At 41.7% G+C, this 20,836-nt stretch overlaps 2 protein-coding genes across 10 annotated transcripts in view; one reads left to right on the top strand and one right to left on the bottom strand.

Annotated features, from left to right (window-relative positions):
• LOC140698384 (zinc finger protein 568-like) overlaps positions 1 to 7,577 on the bottom strand; it is a 125,386-nt gene extending 117,809 nt beyond the window's left edge. For 6 of the 7 annotated variants that reach the window (XR_012076173.1, XR_012076170.1, XR_012076171.1 and 3 more), the window contains exon 1: positions 7,324 to 7,572. Coding sequence is in view for 2 of the 7 variants with exons in the window: in XM_072968715.1 (XP_072824816.1) it covers positions 7,324 to 7,369 (46 nt within the window). In the remaining 5 variants the exon portion in view is untranslated. Of the gene's footprint in view, positions 1 to 7,323 lie in introns of all 7 variants that reach the window. The other variant, XM_072968716.1, reaches the window with a different exon arrangement.
• Positions 7,578 to 16,065: 8,488 nt separating this feature from the next.
• Positions 16,066 to 20,836, top strand: part of LOC107035226 (coiled-coil domain-containing protein 144A-like) — a 51,946-nt gene continuing 47,175 nt past the window's right edge. For all 3 annotated transcript variants that reach the window (XM_072968649.1, XM_072968650.1, XM_072968651.1), the window contains exons 1-4: positions 16,066 to 16,461; positions 17,128 to 17,242; positions 17,405 to 17,578; positions 20,099 to 20,205. In XM_072968649.1, coding sequence (XP_072824750.1) covers positions 16,271 to 16,461; positions 17,128 to 17,242; positions 17,405 to 17,578; positions 20,099 to 20,205 — 587 coding nt within the window. In that variant the 5' untranslated portion in view covers positions 16,066 to 16,270. The remainder of the gene's footprint in view (positions 16,462 to 17,127; positions 17,243 to 17,404; positions 17,579 to 20,098; positions 20,206 to 20,836) is intronic.

The raw sequence follows: 20,836 nt of genomic DNA, 5'->3' as shown, positions 1-20,836 counted from the left end.
AGATAGATCTCTATTGTGTGTGTGTGTGTGTGTGTATTTTCAAATAGATAACCGATCTTTCTCCTGATATTCATCTTTCCATGACTGATTCCCAAGGTAGATCCCTGATCTCTCTGTATGCAAATCCCAATTTTACTCTTAACCAATCCTCAAAGCCTTACAAAACATGGGATCTCAACACATACCTACACTGAGGACAGTCAACTGCCTACTGTATATTTTATGTCTTAAATCTTCTATTTTCCTAGACAAATACTAAGAATTTCCAAGTTTTTCCATGAGTAGTCAAATAGGACTAACTTTTCTTAATCATCCCTCTGCTATTCTTTGGATGGTCAAATATCTCTTTCTCAAGGAATACAATTTTACTCCATAATTCTTCTTAAAAGAAGGCTGAACTTACAGGAGATGCTACGTATCATGGGAGAATAGAAGGATCCGTCAGGACCACCTGGGGCTGTTTGGTATCATACTTCGCTGATACGGGAGGGACTGGGGAGAGCTTCTTAGATATCTATTAGGATAGGACATTTCAAAATAAGGAAATGCTCACAGAATCTAATATATCTTAAGTACATTCAAGAACTAGAGAGAAATAGCAACTTACCAAAGCCATGGTTAAAAATGCTTGAGTACTTGTCAATACTCTTCAGGGTTTCCCTCTTAGAGAAGCACAGAGACCACAGAGGTGAGAACTGGGAAAAGAAAAGTCAGCTATAAGATGAGATACACCTTTCACCTCCCAAACTGATGCACATTAATATGAACTTTTTCCTTCTGTCTTCCTGTTTGTAAAAATACCTTGTCAACATACATAGACAATAACAGAGGTAAGAGGGATTCTGGACAAATCCAAACCCTCCACACACAAGAAATACAATAGAAAGGCACACACAAGAAGCAGTGTCCTCTTGTCTGAAAACAGGATCCAGACACTTTAGCAGGAGGGTTCTGGCCCATCTTCCACTCTGCTAATACTGGCCTGGACCTGAGAGTGGGAAGGTATTTTCCCTCTATTCCACATTCCAGGCCTGCAAAGGGAAGACACCATCCACACCAAAACCTCCACTGTGGCCTCAGGGACTGTCACATATTGTTAATTCCAGTAAGGCCCACAATATTTCAGATTTTGCATGTTCTTCCAGAATTTTGCCACTCACCCACTTTGTCAAGAAGTGGAGTTTATCTCCCTTCCTTTAAAACAAAACAGGCCTTTGTGATTCTCTTGATGAACAAGAGTGCAGTGTAAATGACACTGCGTATCTTCCATGGCTAGGTTAAGAAAGGAAATGGAGCTTCCTACTAACAACTCACTCTCAACATGCTCACCGTGAAACCCTACCATTTTGTTGTTAGGAATCCCAGCGTCTACACAGAAAGGCCGCAGCTAGATATTCCAGCCACAGTCCAGCTGAGGTTTCTGCCGACTGCCGGCATCAACCACCAAACCTTCTCGTGGTTTCAGCCCCCAACCTTCAGGCTATTCCAGCTGAAACCACACAGAGCAGATACTCTAGCTGTCGCCATAAAGTTCTGCCCAATGAACAAATTAATGATTAAAATAAATGTTATCATTGTTCTAAAGCTAAGCCGCTAACTTGGGGGTGGTTTGTTATGCAGAAACTAGGAATGCCTGATCATCCCACACACAAAAGCAGAAAATAGTGCCACTGCAAGACAGCATTGGCTCACATGGAGGCCCGCCCCCAGCCAACACAAGGCCCAGAATCCTCCAGCTCAGCAATTCCCGTTTCTTAATCACAGTCAACTCCCCTGATTCCTTGTAGCATCATTTACCACCTCTTTCACCAGTATCCAGGCTAGAGAAAAGTAAGTTCATGCCTCTATTTGCTAAGAATGCCATTTGATAGGTGCTTTATAAACCTTACTATTTAATTGAATCTCCCTGTTCAACAGATCAGAACACAAAAAGTAAAGAAGTCAGGCAGTTTGCAAATTTCACTAAGTGGGGTCTGTATATTCTCCAGTTGTTGGATCTAGTATTCTATATTATGTCAATTAGGTCCTCTGCTGACATCTATCTGTAATAATGATTTTTTTTCCCCCTTGTTCTAACACTTATTGAAAGGTATACTGAAAGCTTCAGCCATGACTGTGGGCTTGTCAGTTCATCTTTTTACTTTTGTTAATCTTTGGTTTGTTTATCCTGAAGCTACGATTAAGTATATACAAATTCATGGTTACTATAACTTCTTTCTAGGTTTCAAATTTTATCATTGTGGAATGTCCCCCTGTTATCTCTCATACGTTTTTTTCTGATCTTCATATAGAGACATCAACTTTCCCTTAGTATTTGCATTATAGCTCCTTGGTATTTCAAGTTTTCTGTGTCAGTATAGTTCATGTGTGTCAGCTGCTAAAAGCATATGTTTGATTTTGTTCTTTTCATCATGCCTGATCACAATTTTCTTTTTATTGGACTTCATCTACTTTCATTAAATTTAATTACAAATAATGTTGAATACATCAATGTTTGCTTTTATGTGTCCCCTCTGTTTCTTTGCTCTTTTGTGCCACCATTCTTACCTCCTGGTATATTAATTAAATATCTCATTACTCTAGTTTTCCTCATTAATTTATAGTGTCATTCATTACTTTCTTAGTGGTTATCATAAAGACTGCAATATTACACTTAACTATTAAAACTCTCATGCAGTGGCTGTGAAAGTATTACACACTGCAAATCTGTTCATCAGTGTTTATAAAACTGAACATAAATATATTACATAACCCAGCAGCCCTTCTCCTATGTATCTCCACAGCAAAAACGAATGCTTATGTCCACAAAACACATGTACAATAATGTTCATAGCAGCCGTATCTCTAAAAGAAAAATTAGAAATAACCTAAATTTCCAACAACAGACTAGCAGATAACTAATCTGTGCAACATCCTATAATGGAATATACAGCAAAAGAAAAAGTACCTGCTACATGCAACAGCACGAATTTCACAAAGGTGTTGGGCAAAAAAAGGTAGTCATTAAATGCAAAACTATAAAAAAATTTGTAGTTAAGAACATGATCAATGATATCTCAATAAAACTGGGGAAAAGTATGAAAAATATTTCAAAACATACTCAATAGTTTTAAAAAAGTAATCCATAAGCATAATGTCATTTTGCTTGTAACCTGTGTGTATATATAAACAGAAAAAGAAAAATGGAAAGTTATGAAGCCTTATATTAGTATTGTTTCTCTTTTTATTTGAAATTACTTCTTAATTTAAGACTGGCCATGTATTAATATAAATAAGCATTTAAAAATTGTGTAAAAAGGAAGCTATTCTTCAAAAAGATGTTAAGATTAATACATGGCCACTGTTCATATGTATGTAGTATTCATATGTATATTTGTTTTACAGGTGATTACCTTAATTCATAGTAAATGTTGAGGAAAGACATTTATAATGAATTAATAAGTAAGACAGGCAGATTAAAATTATTGTGAGGTTATATACTGTCATAAATAAGAGCAAGCCCTGTAGTAAACTTTCCGTATGTCGATCTTAGCTCTGAAAGTTATTGTGTCTGTTCCCAAGTATTTCATCTGTACTGCCTAGATTTCCTTATAAATAAAATGAGAAAAACAATAGTAGCTAGTACCTCAAAGAGTTGTCAAGATTAAGTGAAAAACAAAAAAACCCAACAAAATGTTACCTATTTTTAACTGATAATGAAGAGACAATGTCATATCCTGTAATCTACTACCATTAAAGGATGCTCTCTGTTCTGCTTTTCTGAGAAGGACATTTGCGCTTCTTACTGCTCATCCTTATCATGCTTGCACACGACAGAACGCAGTTTACAAATGTCATTAGTCTTCACTAGCAATGTTACCCACAGAGAATTTCAGAAAGAAAAGGAGGACTGCAACTACACAAACATCATTCTGCCTCATAAAACTAGCTCAGACCATATGACCACTTGAGTAACAAATTGAAAATGTTAACAAAAGCTCAATCTCATTCCCTGTCTAACCCTGCCTTTTATGCTGCATTATTTATAACTGCATAATTATAACTACTAACATCATTATAAACTCATCCTTGTCAGCAGTTTATAAAATGAAGTCTCCTAAGATACCTGGTCTTGAGATACTAGTGCTGTCTTCTGAAAGTTATCAAAATATGTAAAAAAACAAATACTTAACTAGCTTTACTTGACAATTTGATCTCCTAACAAAATGCATAAGTTGATATCTGTGTAACAGCAAAAGGTCTATCAAATCGGTTGTTGGATACCACTGCCACTTCCTTCTTATTCCTACTGATAATGGTAATTTGTGTATCAGGATCCACAAAATGGAGGCCAGCTCAGCGGTCCAGCCCACATCACAAACCTAAACTGAAGTTACAAGAAACACCTCTGTAGGAAACTTAGTGCACGCCAATCACAATCCTCCAACTCAGCTTTGGCTAGCCTACCTTACCCTAGGAAATAGGGCCAGCTAGTCTCATAAGGAAATCTCTGACATCGGAGCCAGTCATGCCATTTCCTTGTTGCCTCTTCTCACATTCTATAAAATCCTCCTGCCCAAAACCCCTTGGGAAGAATACTCTACTGCTTCAGAGGCACTCTACTCCTCCAATCCATGGGTTGTTTCCCTTGAATTAAAGACATCAAACATGGTAACTAAATTGTTTTAGTTTTATCCTTTGGCGCTACATACAAGAAAATATAACAAATCATTGATAGGGTTGAATTCCTTTTTCAAACTAAGAGTCAGAGAGGTTTTTATTCATTTAAATGATTAATTCATGTGATTACTTTTCTGAAAAAAGCCAAAATCATATAAACATAGGCATAAGGAAAATTTAGAGGAATGTACACCAATATGTTAATAGTGATTATTTCTAGATGCTAAAATTTTGAGTACTTTTAACTTCCTATTTTATATGTTGGCAGGAGTACTTTGCTACCTGGGCCTCTTTATAGGTGGTCTCTGTCCTCAATGATATGGCAACCAACATCTCCCAAAGTAAGTTATATTATAAGTTTATAATATAATCCTAAAGAGTAAAAAAAAAAAAAAATCCTAGAATGGAAAAGAATGCAACTTTGTGTTAAAAAGGTGCAGAAGGCCTAGCACAGTGAATCAAAAAATTACATAACAGGGCACAACTCTTTCAAATTTAAAAACACCAAGGATAAATGAAACATTCTAAAACCTACTAGAAAGACTAAGAAAAAAATCGCAAAATACTGGTCTTAACAACAATACTAGAAGCTGGAGGACAACGACAACATCTTCAAAATTCTGAAAGAAACATCTTCCCAACTCAGAATTCTGTATCTAGCCCAATTATAAATCAAAAGTGAAGACAGACCGAAACATTTTCAGTATTTTAAACTGCACAAAAATGATCAGTTTGGAAACCTTTGCAGGAAATGACTGAAGCATGTGCTTCATCAAAGAGCAAAGCAAGAAAAACATAAGCTCTCATAAAACAGAAAAGGAAGGGAAATTCCTACAATGACAGCAAGGACATGTCCAGAAGAGCAGTGCCCCAGGCACAGAGAGGGACACAGGTCCAATGTGGAGGAGCAGGATGGGACACTGACCGGGCAGGGAGGTGTGTGGACAGACTTGGAGGAGAGCTTCTGTATAGCATGAAGTGACTTAACCAAACATACAAAGAAAAATAAGGCAATGAAATATTAGTGACTCTAGGGGAAAAAAAGGTGTAGGAAAAAGGGGAACACTGCAGCACAGCAGTAACTAAACTCTATAGAGACAATAATGAAAAGACAGAGTGTGGATTAAGCCAAAATACTATATAGGGGCGATAAGGGAAAAGGGCCAAAGTATTTTCTGTTCTGCTATAAGAAATAATTAGTACACCTGAAATAAATACCATATTATATGTTGATTTTTACCATTTTTTAAAAAAGACAAATTATACTGTTTAAAATTTCCATACATGCACATTATCCAGAAATATCAAAGAATATACTAGGGGAAAAAGGGTAAGGCATTAAAGAGATTTGACTAATATACATCATTTTCAGACTTTAACAATATATAACATTTTTAAAAGACTGTCTGTGTTACTTCAACACAAAATTTTTATGTTGAGAAACCAAACAAAAAATCGGAAGTTTCTTGTATTGGGGCTACAACAGGTAGTAAGACAAAGTTCATGCCTCAGTGAGTTTCTATTGAAAGAAAAAGACAAACAAATACGCTTATATGATGACAGGGATAACTGTTACTCAGAAAAATGGTAAAGACAGAGACTGAGTGTCGGGGTGGTAAGAGTGGTCAGGGAAGGAAGGCAGGCAATGTATATGTGTATGTATCTATCTTTATTAACCTTGAAAAAAGGCTATTTTAGTTTTCTTATCAATCTACGGCACAAGTGAGCTAAAGCCATTTCATTCTCTTCATGACTTATTAAGTCCAGGAAAAAAACCCTCACCATAGTAGCCGTAACAAATTGGCCATAAACACTGCCTTTTTTTAGGCCTGGGCATTAAACGCAAAATGTTTTTAAACTGGCTTCATTAACTGAGAAAACATTCTGTTAAAAGACTGCCTAAAACTTTACCTATTGCTGGCCCTTTTTGTATGGGTAAATTTTCTCTCTTCAGAAGGCATCACATCTGATTCACTCTGACTCACAACAGGTTTTACGACTTCTTGGCCCTTTGGACTTGCAAGTTTTAGATGTCTCAGAACCAGTTCTTGACTAGTTATGGACAAGCAACATAGTACATGGAACCAAAAGCATTCAGTTTTGCAGCACTGAAGAGAGGAATAATCGGTTTGCAATGAAGATTTCCAGGAAACCCGTGAATCTCTACAGGACAACATATTCCCGAGTCCTGGTGAGCAGGCGAACGAAACAAGAGAACGTGAAGGCGCACGGGCTTAAAGAGCAGGCCAGAAAACAAAGCAGCACTAGTTTTAAAAAGTTGATAGGTTTGGGGGCAGACATTTATCCTCGGGGAGGACACTTAGGAAGCTTAACGAGAGACGAAAAAGGCCCTCCAAGTGCCTCCGGGTAGCATTAGGTGCTTTCCACTTTCCTTCACTAAAATCCCCAAATTCTTGGTTTGGCGCTTGTGAGACCAAATGCCCCCTTTCTGACTCTCCATTTCTTGCCGTCATCACGTCTCTCCAGCATCTACTCCCAGCCTAAAATACTGAGTTTTTACCATACCCTCTTGACTAACTCACTCATGTCTCTGTGTCTCAGAACGCTAGTGTCCACAGAGAGCTCTGCCTCCCGAGCTGTCCCCTTCGGCGGCCAGACCCACTTCCTCTGGTGCAAGCCCTTGGGCAGCTCCATCCTTCTTACCTTGGTTACAGAAGAGGCTCCACGGCTTGGCGAAGATCAGCCCCATCGTGAGCACCTGAGCGGGCCGCGGGGTCCCTCAGCAGCAGGTGCCGCTGCGCGGGGCCCGCACCGCGGCGCTGGCCGCGGGGATCCGAGGAGAAGCCGACTGGGGCCGCGCGGGGAGGGCACTGGCTGGCGGGAAGCCGCGACCGGCCGCCCAGCTACCCGGCAGGAGGCGCCGCGCCGAGTCCCTGCCCGAGAGTCCTTCGTTCGAGCCCACTGAGCCCAACGCCGACCCGCAGTCCCCTCGGTCTGAACCCACCTACCCACCGGAGCTGCAGCCAGTCCCAAGCCCGCCTGCGCCCCGCCTCCGCCGCTTATCCCGGAAGGACGGCGCGGACGTCGGCGGGCTGATGTCGCCCCCCCGCCTCCGACGCGGCGTTTCCTCGGTTTCACTTTCGGCGGGCGGGCTCCCCGCCGCCGGATCGCGGGGAGGGGGGGCCGGGGGGCGCTTGCGAGTCGCGGAGTTTCCCTGGGTGAGCCCTTCTTCTCTCTCATCGCTGTTCCGAAGTGCTTTCACTTTCTTGAGTCGCTGCTGGCTGGCAGGTGCGTCCCTGGCCCCTCAGCCTGGGGGCGGAGTGCAGTTTCTCTGGCTCAGCCGCCGCCGTTTGCCACCTTTCTGCTGCACAGAAAGCAGTGTTTCAGCTGTCACCCGGTTCAGGCTGGCAGGCAGGCTTGGGTTTGCCGTGATATTTAATTCTGAATAGGGTTGACTGGGACAGGATCCATGGAATGCCAGCAGCCACAGAGTTCATGTTTGTGAATAACCTACAGTCCCCCAGTTTTGCTAACTTTTTGGTATTTTTCAGGATCCCAAATCCACAAAATAAAGCTTACTTTCTCAAGTGTTGAAAGGAAGTAATTTCCTTTCATTCAAGGGGAATCCTAGGAACAGCTGTCTACTGTTCAACAAAATGGGAAGAAAATCTACAAGTGCAGTACTTGGAGCAAGGAACTGTTGTAAACTAACTTCCCAAAGTACTTGGGGGGACTGGCTGCAGCTGGAATTGAATTCAGTTTGTTACTCAGTTAAGTAAGAGGTGTGTGTTATATGCACATGCCAATTCGCTGCTTAATGGTTTCAGTTCCATTTTCCTTTCCGTGGTTAGCTTCTACTCTCGTTATCGCTCTTCATTTAGCTTATCATCGTCATCATTCCTTCTTACTTTTGGGGATTTCTCCACACTTCTTCTTTGGATTAGCAATACATTTCAAAAAATAAACTTTTTGTGCTTTATCAAATGTGTGTTTCTTTTATGTTGTAGTTTGTCATAACGGATTCAGAGTATTAATTCCCAAATGGCCAGAAACAAATGTCTCAAGTCTTTTCAGCAATAAATAGGAAATACCACTTTAATTCCTCTGAGCTTCTGGAGAAGAAGGAAATCAAGGAAGTAAATAACTGCCTTGCAATGTAAGAAAGGACTTTGCAAATATCTCGATTTGGGGAGGTCGTGTGGCAAGATAGCAATTAGAGAGAATGTTTTACCTGAACTACAGCTTCTGCAGTGCCTGCAGGTGGGGGGGGGGGGGGCTGATATATTAATTCTGCTTAATGTGTGACAGGGAACTGTTGCCCTAAATTACTTTCTAAAGGTTATAGATTTTAGTCAAATCCTCACGGAGAGGATTAGATGGATAGAAAACCAGTCACAGAATCTGTAATAAAATTTTCTTAGCCAAGGTCCTTTTTTCTGAGAGTATCTACAACATGAGTGTTATCTAAGAACACATAAAATTCAGTATCTGCTAAATGGCCTCACATTTCAAATGTCCAAACATTATTTTATTTTAATAATGAGCCAAGTGGTACCACCCCAATAATGGACTTGAAGTATGTTTAAAAAAAAACTTTTATGAATCTTATTAAAGGTGTAAAACTCAGGGAAAATTGAAAGTATGTTGGGTTAAATTTCTTCACACTGGAATAACACTGGAAAATTGAAGTGACCTCTTGCCTTTCTGATAATACTACAGACAACTATAATATTTTTCTGAAGTATAGGACTCCATGCAAGGCCCTTCCTTTACTTAAGAAACTTTAATTGCTATTTCTGACTTCTTTCCAGACATCTCTATGTGGATGCCCAGTTCGCAGTGAAATGATAACTTTCTGAACCTGATATTAGTGATGTTTACTCCTGTTAAGTCAAGATTTATTGAAATCTTCCTTTATATCATGTTCTTTGCAAGGCAAAGTGAGTGAAAGATGAATTAGCCATACACTTATCTTCCAAGTGACTTTCAGTCCACTAGGGATGGGTAGAAGGGACAGAAAGCATGTTTTTAAAAAAAAATCACGTTGTGTGGTAAGGGCTAGACTGGAAACTTAGACAAATCATTCTTTTTCTAAATGTTCATAGCATCTTATCTTTTCCTCTCTCATGGCATTATTACTTTTACCATTTAATACAGTCACTTGTTACTTCTACGACTTCAGACTTTTTTGAGGGGTAAGACATGGATATTATGTTGTGTGCTTTAAGATAATTTTTTGAGCAGTTTTAGGATTACTGCAAAACTGGGGGAAGGGACAGAGATATTTGGTGTGCTCCTTCCTCCCCCTCCCCCACAGCTTCCCTTATTGGTAACATTCCCCCACCAGAAGGCTGCATTTGTTACCATTGCTGGACCTGCATCCAAACATCACAATCACACCAAGTCTGCAGTTTGCATTAGGAATTGTTCCTGCTGTTGTACTGTCTTTGTGTTTGGACAAATATATAATGGCATGTATCTACCATTGGAATATCACAGGATACTTTTACTGCCCAGAAAGTCCTCTGTGCTCTACCTAGTCATTCCCCTCCCCCCGTGATATCCTTTTAAAAACTCTCCAACACACTTAGCTGAGCGCCTTGCACGGGAAAGTAAGAGTAAAAGAACAACAGCAGTAACACCATTAGCAACAAAAGTCACTGAAATGTTGCTAACTGTGTGTTAGTCTCTGCTCTAGGGTTTGTGCCTGTTATTTCATTTAATCCAAACAACAGCTCTGCGAATCGGGCACTAACATTACCCCTTTCAACTGATGAAGAGACGCAGGCACAAGTTAAGTGGAATAACTTGCTCAGACTCACCCAGCTCATAGCGCAGAGTCCAGAGCTGGACAGCAGGGAGTCAGCAAACACCCACTGAAGACAGAATAAGTTAATATTAGGCAGCTGTTTAAAGCAAAACTTAAACAGAAGTCTTGGAAATTCTACATCTGACACTAATGCATTTTTCTTTGGTGTTGGGGCTGCATCATTTGTGGAGACTGTAACAAACTACCTCTGCATTAAAGGATTTTATTTATGTGTGGTGGGGAGCTCCTCAGTAGTGTCTCTGCCCTGAGACATGAAAGATCAACACATTTTACCCCTAGCAGTTCTTTGGTTTTGTTGTCCTGTTTTTCAGATCAGATTGTCATCAAAGGATGGACGCTTCATTGCCATGCTGGACTTCTTGTGTTTTACATGGAAACCTCCCCACTTCTCTGAATGAAAATCAGCATTACCGGCAGCGCATAACAACTGACTTTACAAATTAATGGAATGCACCAAACTGGAAGTCATTTGGAAACCTGGACCCTGTGGGCCTTCTTAGTCTTTTACCTTCAGGCCCTAAGATAATCATAGCCTGTTGGAGTTAGAAGGGGCTTTGGATCATGTGATCCAACCATCTCCTTTTCCAGACTGCAGGCTCCAGTTGAAAGCAGCTCGGACCCACCTGAGGCCACACTGTAAATTAGAGGAGGACGGAAATGAGGACAATCTCGTTCAGAGATGAGATGGACATGCATGAAACAACCGGAGACTTGTTTCGAGGACAGCATGAGCTATTACCATGAAAAAAAAAATTAGCCATTCTCTGTATTCAAGTACTCGATGGGGGCAGGGGAGGACAATACAGGGCACAGGGTACTATGTACCAGGTAGAGTGATGGGGTCCACACCAGTGACAGAGGCTAGATTTTGTGGGATTGCAGAGGAATAAGCGGTGCATTCTGGCTGTTGTGTTCAGGGAAGCTGCCGTTTATTCATCTGATCTGTCATTTTTATCTAGCATATGCTCTGAGCATTACTCTGTATGCTGGAGAATCGGTGAACATGCTTTGTCCTCATGGCATTTATATCCTTATTGAGATAGACTGGTCTTCATTTATTTCTGTATCATTAACAATGAAAATACAGAGACTGGGCAGGGAGTGCAGGTTGGCATCTGCTCGAAATGGAATGGTTTTTAACAGCTTTGAAGTCGATACATTTTTTTCAAAGCCCTTTTTTTCCCTTCTTTCATTCTTCCTGCCCCTCCCCCCCAGCTCTTTCTTCCTGGACATACTGAGCTGTACTCGGCTCATAGACAATTCACAAAATATCAATGTTGGTATCATTTCCATTCTTTTTACTAAATCAGTGCATGGTGAAACCATTTTTTTTTCTGTACTTTAATAGAATCAGAATGCTTTGCAATACTGTACAATGGCTCAGAAAGTTGGAATCAGAATGTGTAGGGGGATTTTTTTCAAGGAGGCTGTAGACTCTCACGTTCGTTACCTTTCTTATTTCTAATGGGGATGAAGGAGGAAAGAAAAAGGAGACTTTTAGTTATTTGCTTTCTTAATGTGGTTTCTTTGACAGAATAACGCTTCTATATAAGCTCAAAACAAGCCCAGAGAAGAGGTGAAATTAGAGAACAGATATTTAGAATTTTAGGTCAATATCATATGTATCACGTGAGGCTGCACACATTTGAAAAATTTACTGAGCTTTTTAAAGGATTTTCCTAAGTCCATTAACTGTTTTATTATATTGCCCGTTTTCCAAAAATTAAGATTAAAGCAACATTTCCTGTCAGTGAGCAGACTGAACAGAGTAGACGCACTTGAGGCTATGCCTACCTCCTTAAAACATTTAATTTTAAGTTTAAATCCTAATTAGTAGCATCGGAGGTTTTTTTTCTTTTAACCTCCCTCCATGTTTGCTGGGCTGGCCATGGCCAGTTTGCCCACCGATGTGTTCCAAGCCTCTCTCTTGCTTGGCAGAGGTGTCAGCATTCTCAGGCTGATTTTCCCAGGTGATGTTGGCTTCCAGCTGTGCCTGGCAAATGGAGGCTGGGTGGGGAGTTAGAGGGCAGTGGGAAGGAAAAGCCAGGGTCCCGCCGCCTGCTCTCTCCCCTTGCCCACCGTGATCTATCCCTGCCGGCTGCTCTGTCCCGTCAGGGGTCGGCTTTGTGCCTGGCAGGCTCACTGTTGCTTTAGCTGCTGCTGGGTGGCTGGCATCCCTGGGCTCTGATAACGTCACTTCCCTCTGCTCACATGCGGGAGTGGGAGGGGCTGCTTCTGTGCTAACCTCTGGGTTACCTCCTCATCCCCGGTTTGACTGCTTCCACCTTCCAAATGCCACTGTAACCAATGTTACTAAGTCAATTCTGTTTTAAATATTTGGAGTGGTGTCTGTCTTCCTGAATGGTCTTGCCGGTAGTATGATGATGATTTTCAGAATTTTTTTTATTCTAGTATAGAAGCAGAATCCCTTTCTTTGGGGCATACCAACTGGAATGGGGTGAAGAGTTTTCCTCCAAATTCATGTCTACCTGGAATCTCAGTATGTGACCGCACTTGGAAATAGGATCTTTGCAGGTGTCAGTAATTACTGAGGTCATACTGAAATAGAGGGAGGTCCCCAGTCCAGTGACTGGTGTCCTTCTAAGAAGGCTGTGTTACTAGAGAGGATGGGTTGAAGCTGAGTTTGGATTTAAGTTACACTGTCTGTCTCTGGCTCATCTTTATTTCAAGGGTATGGCTCTCCCAGACATCTGGTTACAGCCCGGAGAGTCCTCGTTTTCTTCAGAATGAAATACTGTTGTGACTCTAGTTCTGTGCTTCAGAGCCAAATCTCCAGGCTCACACCCTGTATGTTTTCAAAATTTGACGAATACTGAAAGAAAAACTTGACAGTGTGCTTGAAGCAAGTTTTTGTTTCCCTAAGCATTGAGAAACTGAGAATTTCTGTCTGCTTTTAGAGGCTTTGACCCGTCTCCTTTTACCTTTACAGCCCCAGAAAACTAGATGAAGTGTTGTTTTGGTTCTCTCAAGTTCCCTATTTGCTACACTGTTTCTTCTAAGGGTAGTCAAAGCTTTATCACTCTACATTTTCCCCTTAAAGGCTCTGTGCTAAGCAGACTTGAAGCTTGGACAAATTAGATCTTGAGTCTACAACAGAAATTTGAAGGCTTTTCTTTACCTCACTCCACATCATTCGCCATTCAACAGAATGTGTACAGACCTTTTACACTGAGGAGGGAGAGGGCTGTGAGGATGGTGATAAAAGAAACACTGTGTTATTTTTTTTCCCTTGAATTTGTTTTCAAATCCCCTTTCCTGGTAGTTCACACATTTTCATTTTGCAGCTGATGTTGGCAGGGATGACAGATTTTTAATACTGAAATTGTGTGAAAATATTTCTGATAAAACCTGGAAAACAAATCTTTCCAGCACAGCCACTTGCCGACAGTGTAGGTTTCAAGTCCTTGAAGCTGTACCTTCTTGATACCTCCTTGTACTTTAATACATTGCATTGGAACCGTCTACTTAGGTTTCTCAGTCCAGAGAACAAATAAAATTTCCTCAAGGACAATAGCCATTCCTTTTCATCTTCCATCCCCAGTACCTAAGCACAGCTGTCATACCGTCAGCCATCAGGAGATGCACAGTGATTTACCTTGATGGGAAAGAATCAGAAGCTGCTGTTTTGAGATCAGTTAGCTAAAGATTTTTAACAGTTTAGGTCCTGTGGCTCTTCGGTATGAATAGCTAAATATAAAAAGAAGAGAGTTTAAAAATTTATTCATCTCCCCAAGCCCACATCATCTCTCCAAAGCCACATCTCCCCAAGTCCATGTCATCTCCCCAAGTCACCATCATCTTCCCGAGCCGGCATCATCTTTCTGAGCCCACAGCTCACCAAGCCCACATCATCTCCAAAAGCCCACGTCTCCCCAAGCTCACATCATGTCCCCAAACCCACATCATGTCCGCCAGGCCACGTCATCTCCGTGAGACCACGTCATTTCCCCTGGCCCGAGACATCTCTCCAAACCCACAACTCCCCGAGCCCGCTTTGTCTCCCGGAGCCCACATCTTCTTAAGCCCACATTATGTGCCTGAGCGTGATTCATCTCCCTGAGCCCACATCTCCCCAAGCCCGCATCATTTCCCCAAGCCTGCATTATTTCCCCAATCAGCATAATCTCCCCATCCCACATCTCTACAAGCCCACATTATGTCCCTGAGGCCACATCATGTCCCCAGGCACACATCATCTACCTGAGCCCACATCATCTCACCAAGACCGCAGCCCACATCCCCAGCCCACATCTCCCCAAGCCCACATCATCTTCCCAAGCCCACCTCATCTTCACAAGTCCTCATAGTCTCCGAAGTCCGTGTTATGTCCCCAAGCCCACTTCATCTCCCCAAACCGACATCATGTCCCAAGCCCGCATCATCTATCCAAGCCCACATCTCCCGGAGGCCACAACATCTCCCCAAGCCTGCATCATCTCCCCGAGCCCGTGTGTCATGGGTGTTTTTGTCTGTGTGTGTGAATGTCCTGTGAGATCACAGGACTCCTCAGGAAAGTGTGAATTTCCTTACACTAGTTTATTTAGAAAAAACACTCTCTTCAGAGGGTGCTGAACTGGATTACCTCCAAAGGTCTCTTTATGTACTCTGATTATGAAATTTAAAATGATATGGAGTCATTAACAGTTGCTCATGATAATTGACTGATCCCCTCCTGCCCGCCGCTGTAGGAGTGGGCACAGAAATGCCCCTGAGAGAGTCAGCTTTAGAACACTTGCCAGGTCCTGTCCACTCAAGACCGGCTCCCAGGAGTGTCAGCCACTTATGGGAGGCAGGGGCACCCCTGCAGATTGGACCCCGGCAGGGCCAGAAGCCATAATTAGCCAGCTGAGGGAGGAAGGACGGAGCCAGGCAGGAAGAGGAGGCCTGCCCTGCCTTCACCCCTCCTGCAGGCGGTCAGCCAGCAGCGTGGCCTCGCTGAGTCACTGACGTGGTGCTTTTGTAGTCACATGGTAAAAAAGTTCTCAAATGTTGTACCATGCTCCTAAATACATCTTGCCTTGATTAAAGAATTAATTGGTGGAAATAAAAGCAAAAAGTAAAATAAAAGTGAAGAAAGCGTGTAACATAAGGCTGAGCCACAGAGCAGGGTCAGCAGACATGCAGAAACACATTTTCATTTCATCTGGAGAGCGTGTATTGGTTTCTCAAGTTTGTACTTAATGATGCATATTGCCACAATCTCTGAAACCATGAAAACAGCTTTCTGCTCTTTGCATCTGCTAAAGTCCCTGGCTGGGACTGGCTGGGGCCCAGAGGGATGCAGAAAGGAATACACTGAGGGATAAGGAGATGTAGAGGTTTTTGGTGGGGAGCTCCCTGGGGAACGAGGCCTTCAGCATCCTGTAGTTCCACCCTACTCTAACCACAGTCACATACAAACACGACTTTCTCAGGGGCAAGCCTCACTTCTGGAAATGTCCCGAAATGCTCAGCCTCCTAGCACTGACATTTGAAAGGAATCTAAAACGGCCCACAAGCCATTGCAGAGATTTGAAATGACTTAGGCTCCCACGTGCACATGGGGCACACTGGGCCTCCGGGCCTCCGTGCGCACGTGCAGGGACGCTGGCTCTGGAGGGGCAGTTGAGGGACAGTTGAGGGTCAGTTCTGTTGCTAGGCTACGAGGGTTCCGGACGAAACATTCCAAGCCTCTGAGCTTCGCAGCCAAGGTGTGGCAGCGAGATCTCTGTGGCTTTTCTGTGGCGCTAGCGCTGAGATTGGGACGTGGCAAGGGGTCAAGCGGGAAGGGGGTGGTGTTGGAAGGGGAAAGGCCGGATCATGAAGAAGGTGATTAAGTTCATGAGCTGGGTGGGCGTCAGGAATCCGGAGAGTCCTGAGCCTTTGAACATCATCGATAAGAGTGAGCTGCCAAAGCTCCACAGAGCTGCATATGTAGGCTATGATGAACCATTGCGGAAGTTGCTGTCACGTAAGAAAAATGCCGTAGACAGCAGAGACAAGAACGGCAGGTAACAGTGGCGGGACGGGAGGGGGGGCGGACCTGGGAGGAGCTGCCAACTATGGTTGTAAGACAGGAATTTTAAATGGCCTTCCCACGTCAGAGATGTTGAAGTGTGAGAAAATGAACATGTTAGAATCATTGAAGTACAGGGCTGTCTCTCATCCTTGCAGCAGCAAAGTAGATATACTATCATTTTACTTAATTGAAATGTTGTCTTTGTGAAACAGTAACGGTAACAATTATATTACCTAACACTGATTGAGCTGTTATGTTGTGCAAGGAACTGCCAGACACTCTGCATAGCTTTTCATTTAAGCTTCACAGCTGCGTCCTGTGACATAACTACTACTTCATGCCCGTCTTGTTGATGAGGACACTGAGGCACAGACAGGCTAAGTGAGAGCTACTAAGGCACCGTGTTAAAGTAGAAGTCAGACCCAAGTTGAGCTCAATGCCCTTTCTATTCAAACAGGTTGTTCTTCCATTAAAGTGGTGAGTAATAAGAGCTAATAAGTATTGTTCTTTCCCCATAGAAGGAACTAAGATAAGAAGACTCAATGTTAGTTTTAAAGGGGTAGGAATAGCATACTGTTGAATGTTTACAATTACATGAATAATTGTATCTTTGAACTAGTATGCTCTGATTTCCTAAGAAGTCCTCTCATGTTTGCAGGACTCCGCTACACTTAGCCTGCATCAGCGGCTGTCCAGGAGTGGTGGTTCTCCTTATCCAGTTCCATTGTGATCTGAATGCTCGTGACAAGGAAAGGACGACAGCTCTCATCAGGGTACGTAGCTGCCAACCGTGTCCACGTGAGATGGATTCGATTTAATTCCTTAGGATAAAAATTAACTTATCTCTTTTAAACATAACAAACTGATGGAACTTGGGGAATGTTAACTTGGAATGCCTGGCACTTACAGTCTGTCTCTTGGCATGATACCAACAGGCTGTACAATTCCTGAACAGGAGATGTGCCGGTATCCTGCTGGAACACGGTGCTAACCCAAACCTTGAGGATGGCAGTCAAAACACTGCTCTCCATTATGCCATCTTGGAAGAGAGTGTGTCGATTGCAACACAGCTGCTCCGCCATAATGCAAATATCGAGGCGGTAAACAAGGTATAGTTCAACTAACTTTATTTACAAGATATTTGAAACACAGGGTCTTTTCTCGCTACAAGTGTTTTACTTATAGTAATATGTATACTGAATGCAATACGTCAGGCCCTGTTATCATGGAAACAACTCCAAAGCCAAGGCCAGGGGCTAGAGGTAGTGCCCACAGAAAGGGCAGAGCTCTGTCTCCCGGCCACACTTCTACCCCAGAAGGAACAACTTCTCATTAGGAAGTGCCTGGGAGTGGGTGGTAAGCTCAGCGCCTACAGAAGATGAAGGCTTGCAGGGAGTGAAGTGATGGCAAGGCCTGGCTGCCTGTAGGGGCAGAGGTGCTACTGGGGATGGGTGGGAGGAGGAAGGAACACAGTACCCAGAAGGGGGAGCTGGGTGACTGCACCTGGGCAGGGGAGGCAGCAAGCCACAGGCCCTGAGCACCCCAGGATCCCAGGTTCTAGAATGTGGGCAAGTGAGGTCAGGTCATGTTTGACAGCCAGCAGGGGCATTCACTTGTGCTGGTGGCCACATGGCCATCCATGTGTACCTTGGGGTCTTCCATGCTTCTATATTTCACATTCTTTTCCATTATGTTTTACTACAGGATCTTGAGTATTCTTGCCTGTAGTATATACAGTAGGACCTTGTTCTTCAACTATTTTATATATAGTAATTTGCATCTGCTAGTCCAAAACTTCTAATTTATTCCTCTCCCACCCCCTTGCCCCTTTGGTAACCATCAGTTTGTTTTCTATGTCTGTGAGTCAATTTCTGTTTTGTAAACCAGTTCATTTGTATCATATTTTAGAGTCCACATATCAAGTGATACACTATGGGATTTGCCTTCCACTTTCTGACTGACCTCACTCAGTATGAGAATCTCTAGGTCCTTCCATGTTACTGCAAATGGCATTATTTCATTCTTTTTTATGGATGAGTCGTATTCAATTATATATAAGTACACCATGCAAGATGGCAGTTTTAAAGATCAAAACCCATGACATTAGTAACAAATTGGAATTGTTTTAATAATTTAGTTTTGGCCAGCTTATGAACTAATTATCCATTGATTAACAATCAGGCAGAATCGGATACAGGTAGATTGTAGTTTTAGTAGGCATTGGAAAAATTCTTGAAGGGGGTAATATAAGCCTTTTTTAATGTACTTATTTTACAATATCTTATTTTTTTAATTGAGATATGTCGATGTACTATATTATATGTTACAGGTATACAGTTTAGTGATTCACAAATTTTTAAAGGTTATGCTCTACTTATAGTTATTATAAACTATTGGCTCTATTCCCCATGATGTACAATACATCCTTGTAGCTTATTTTATGCCTGATTGTTTATACCTCTTAATCCTTAATCCTAATTATACATTTGATTAACAACCAAGGAGAATTTGACACAGATAGATTGTAGTTTTAGTAGGCATTGGGAAAATTCTTACAGTGGGTATTATGAGTCTTAATCACAATTTTTATTACATGTTGGGCCCAGTGTTTTTGTGTGTAAGACATATGATACTAAAGAAAGGCAAGGTTTTACATACAAATACTTGATTTATACCGAACTGTTTGGAAACACAGCAAACATAAAAACACAAGTGGGCTATAGACTAAACATGGCCCAGGATATGTTCAGTTTGTCCCCACACATTGAGTCAACATTTATAATTTAGGAGACTCGTGCAGGAATCTGCATCTCAGATCTTCTCCTGAAGAATCAAATCTGGTCCCCCTTGAGCCCAGGCTCCCAGCAGACTGCCCTGCCGGGGTGGCCCCTTCTCAGTGGGACATGTGTTCTCTGGTTTGCTGTCCTCACCTGGGACCTGCACTTACTCAGGTCACCTACATTGCTTCTGTAAGCATTTGAATTTACAATTCCTGTTGTATAATATATTTTGATAAATATTTCAAGATTTTAAAGACACTCTATATTAATTTATAGTCTATTTCATATTTTATAATAATCCCTTAAGAGTGGGATGGAATTTTTCAAATTAGAATTTATAAGTTGGTTTAAGGAAACCTTTTTCTTTACATGCAAATAATCATATTCCCATTGGAATGCCTGCAAGCTTTATGAGATTAGCCATAGCTGTAATTGGATAGGTTATGCATGTTGCAGACAGTATGGTATCTTTCTCCTCAGCGTGGCTCCTTAAAAATGTTTGAGTCAGTAGCTAAATGGTACTCTCTGGAGCCGTGTTTAGCGTGTCAGAAGTAGTCGTTGAGCAGTAAGGTAACTACAGAATGCCTGATAGACACTGCGATAGAAGCAAAGGTTCTTGGAACCAGCAAATGCCTTAAGTGAGTTTCAGAGAATGACTTCACAGGGAAACTTTCGAAGAGGTCACGGAGGAGCCTGTTACAGGGAAGGAGCACAGAGGGGCAAAGAGGAAGGGGCTGCTTGTGATTTACTTTATAGTTCATGCTTAAGTGCAGAGACTTAAGTTTTTAAATTCAGTTTTGAAATTTATATGTACTTTTGTACATTATCAACTGTTTTTCTGTTTTACAGAGTAATTTGACACCATTTTTACTCGCTGTCAAGGAGAACAAAAAGGAAATGGTCAAATTTTTGATAGAGAACGGGGCAAATGTACATGCAGTCGACAACGTGCAAAGGTACAGTAGTTTGTTCTCTCACTCTCTGATTTTTCAAACCTTAATGTTGTTCTATGGTAATAACAGCCAATCCGAAAGATTAACTTCGTAAGAAGAGGATTAACTTAGAATCAACACATCATCAGTTAGGTGGAAGAACAATTATTGTGCCTGGGTGTCACAAAGAACAGTATGCAGCAGGATTCATCTTGCTTTGTAATAGTGACTGATGTCATTTGCAACCTGATTTTCTTGGCCTTGTGATCGTACAACAGTCCAGGGATTTCATTTTAGTTTTATTAGTATGGACTTTAATTTTAATTTACCTTATGAGACAGTGTTGAATTTCTTCATTCTTTTATACTTTTTTTAACCTCTTCTTGGTATATATTTTTGTCCTAAAACATGCATATTAAAGAAAGAGGATTTTGTTTCACCTTTTGGATGACTCTGCTTTAAATTACTTTCTTTGAAGGCCACTGATGTGATTAGGTTCTCACTAAGTGAGTATCACTCAGTGAATAACTATTACCAGATACTGTGGACTCATCAGTTTTTATCCTTTTTCATTTCTAGTACACTTTAATGTTTTTATTTTTAATTGATAATGGTAGAAGGAAGAAAAATAGCTGTAATTATTGAATAAACATTC

Source organism: Vicugna pacos, chromosome 9 (assembly GCF_048564905.1).
Source record: "Vicugna pacos chromosome 9, VicPac4, whole genome shotgun sequence".
NCBI classification, from domain to species: domain Eukaryota; kingdom Metazoa; phylum Chordata; class Mammalia; order Artiodactyla; family Camelidae; genus Vicugna; species Vicugna pacos.
This window is presented reverse-complemented; position numbering and strand designations above follow the sequence as displayed.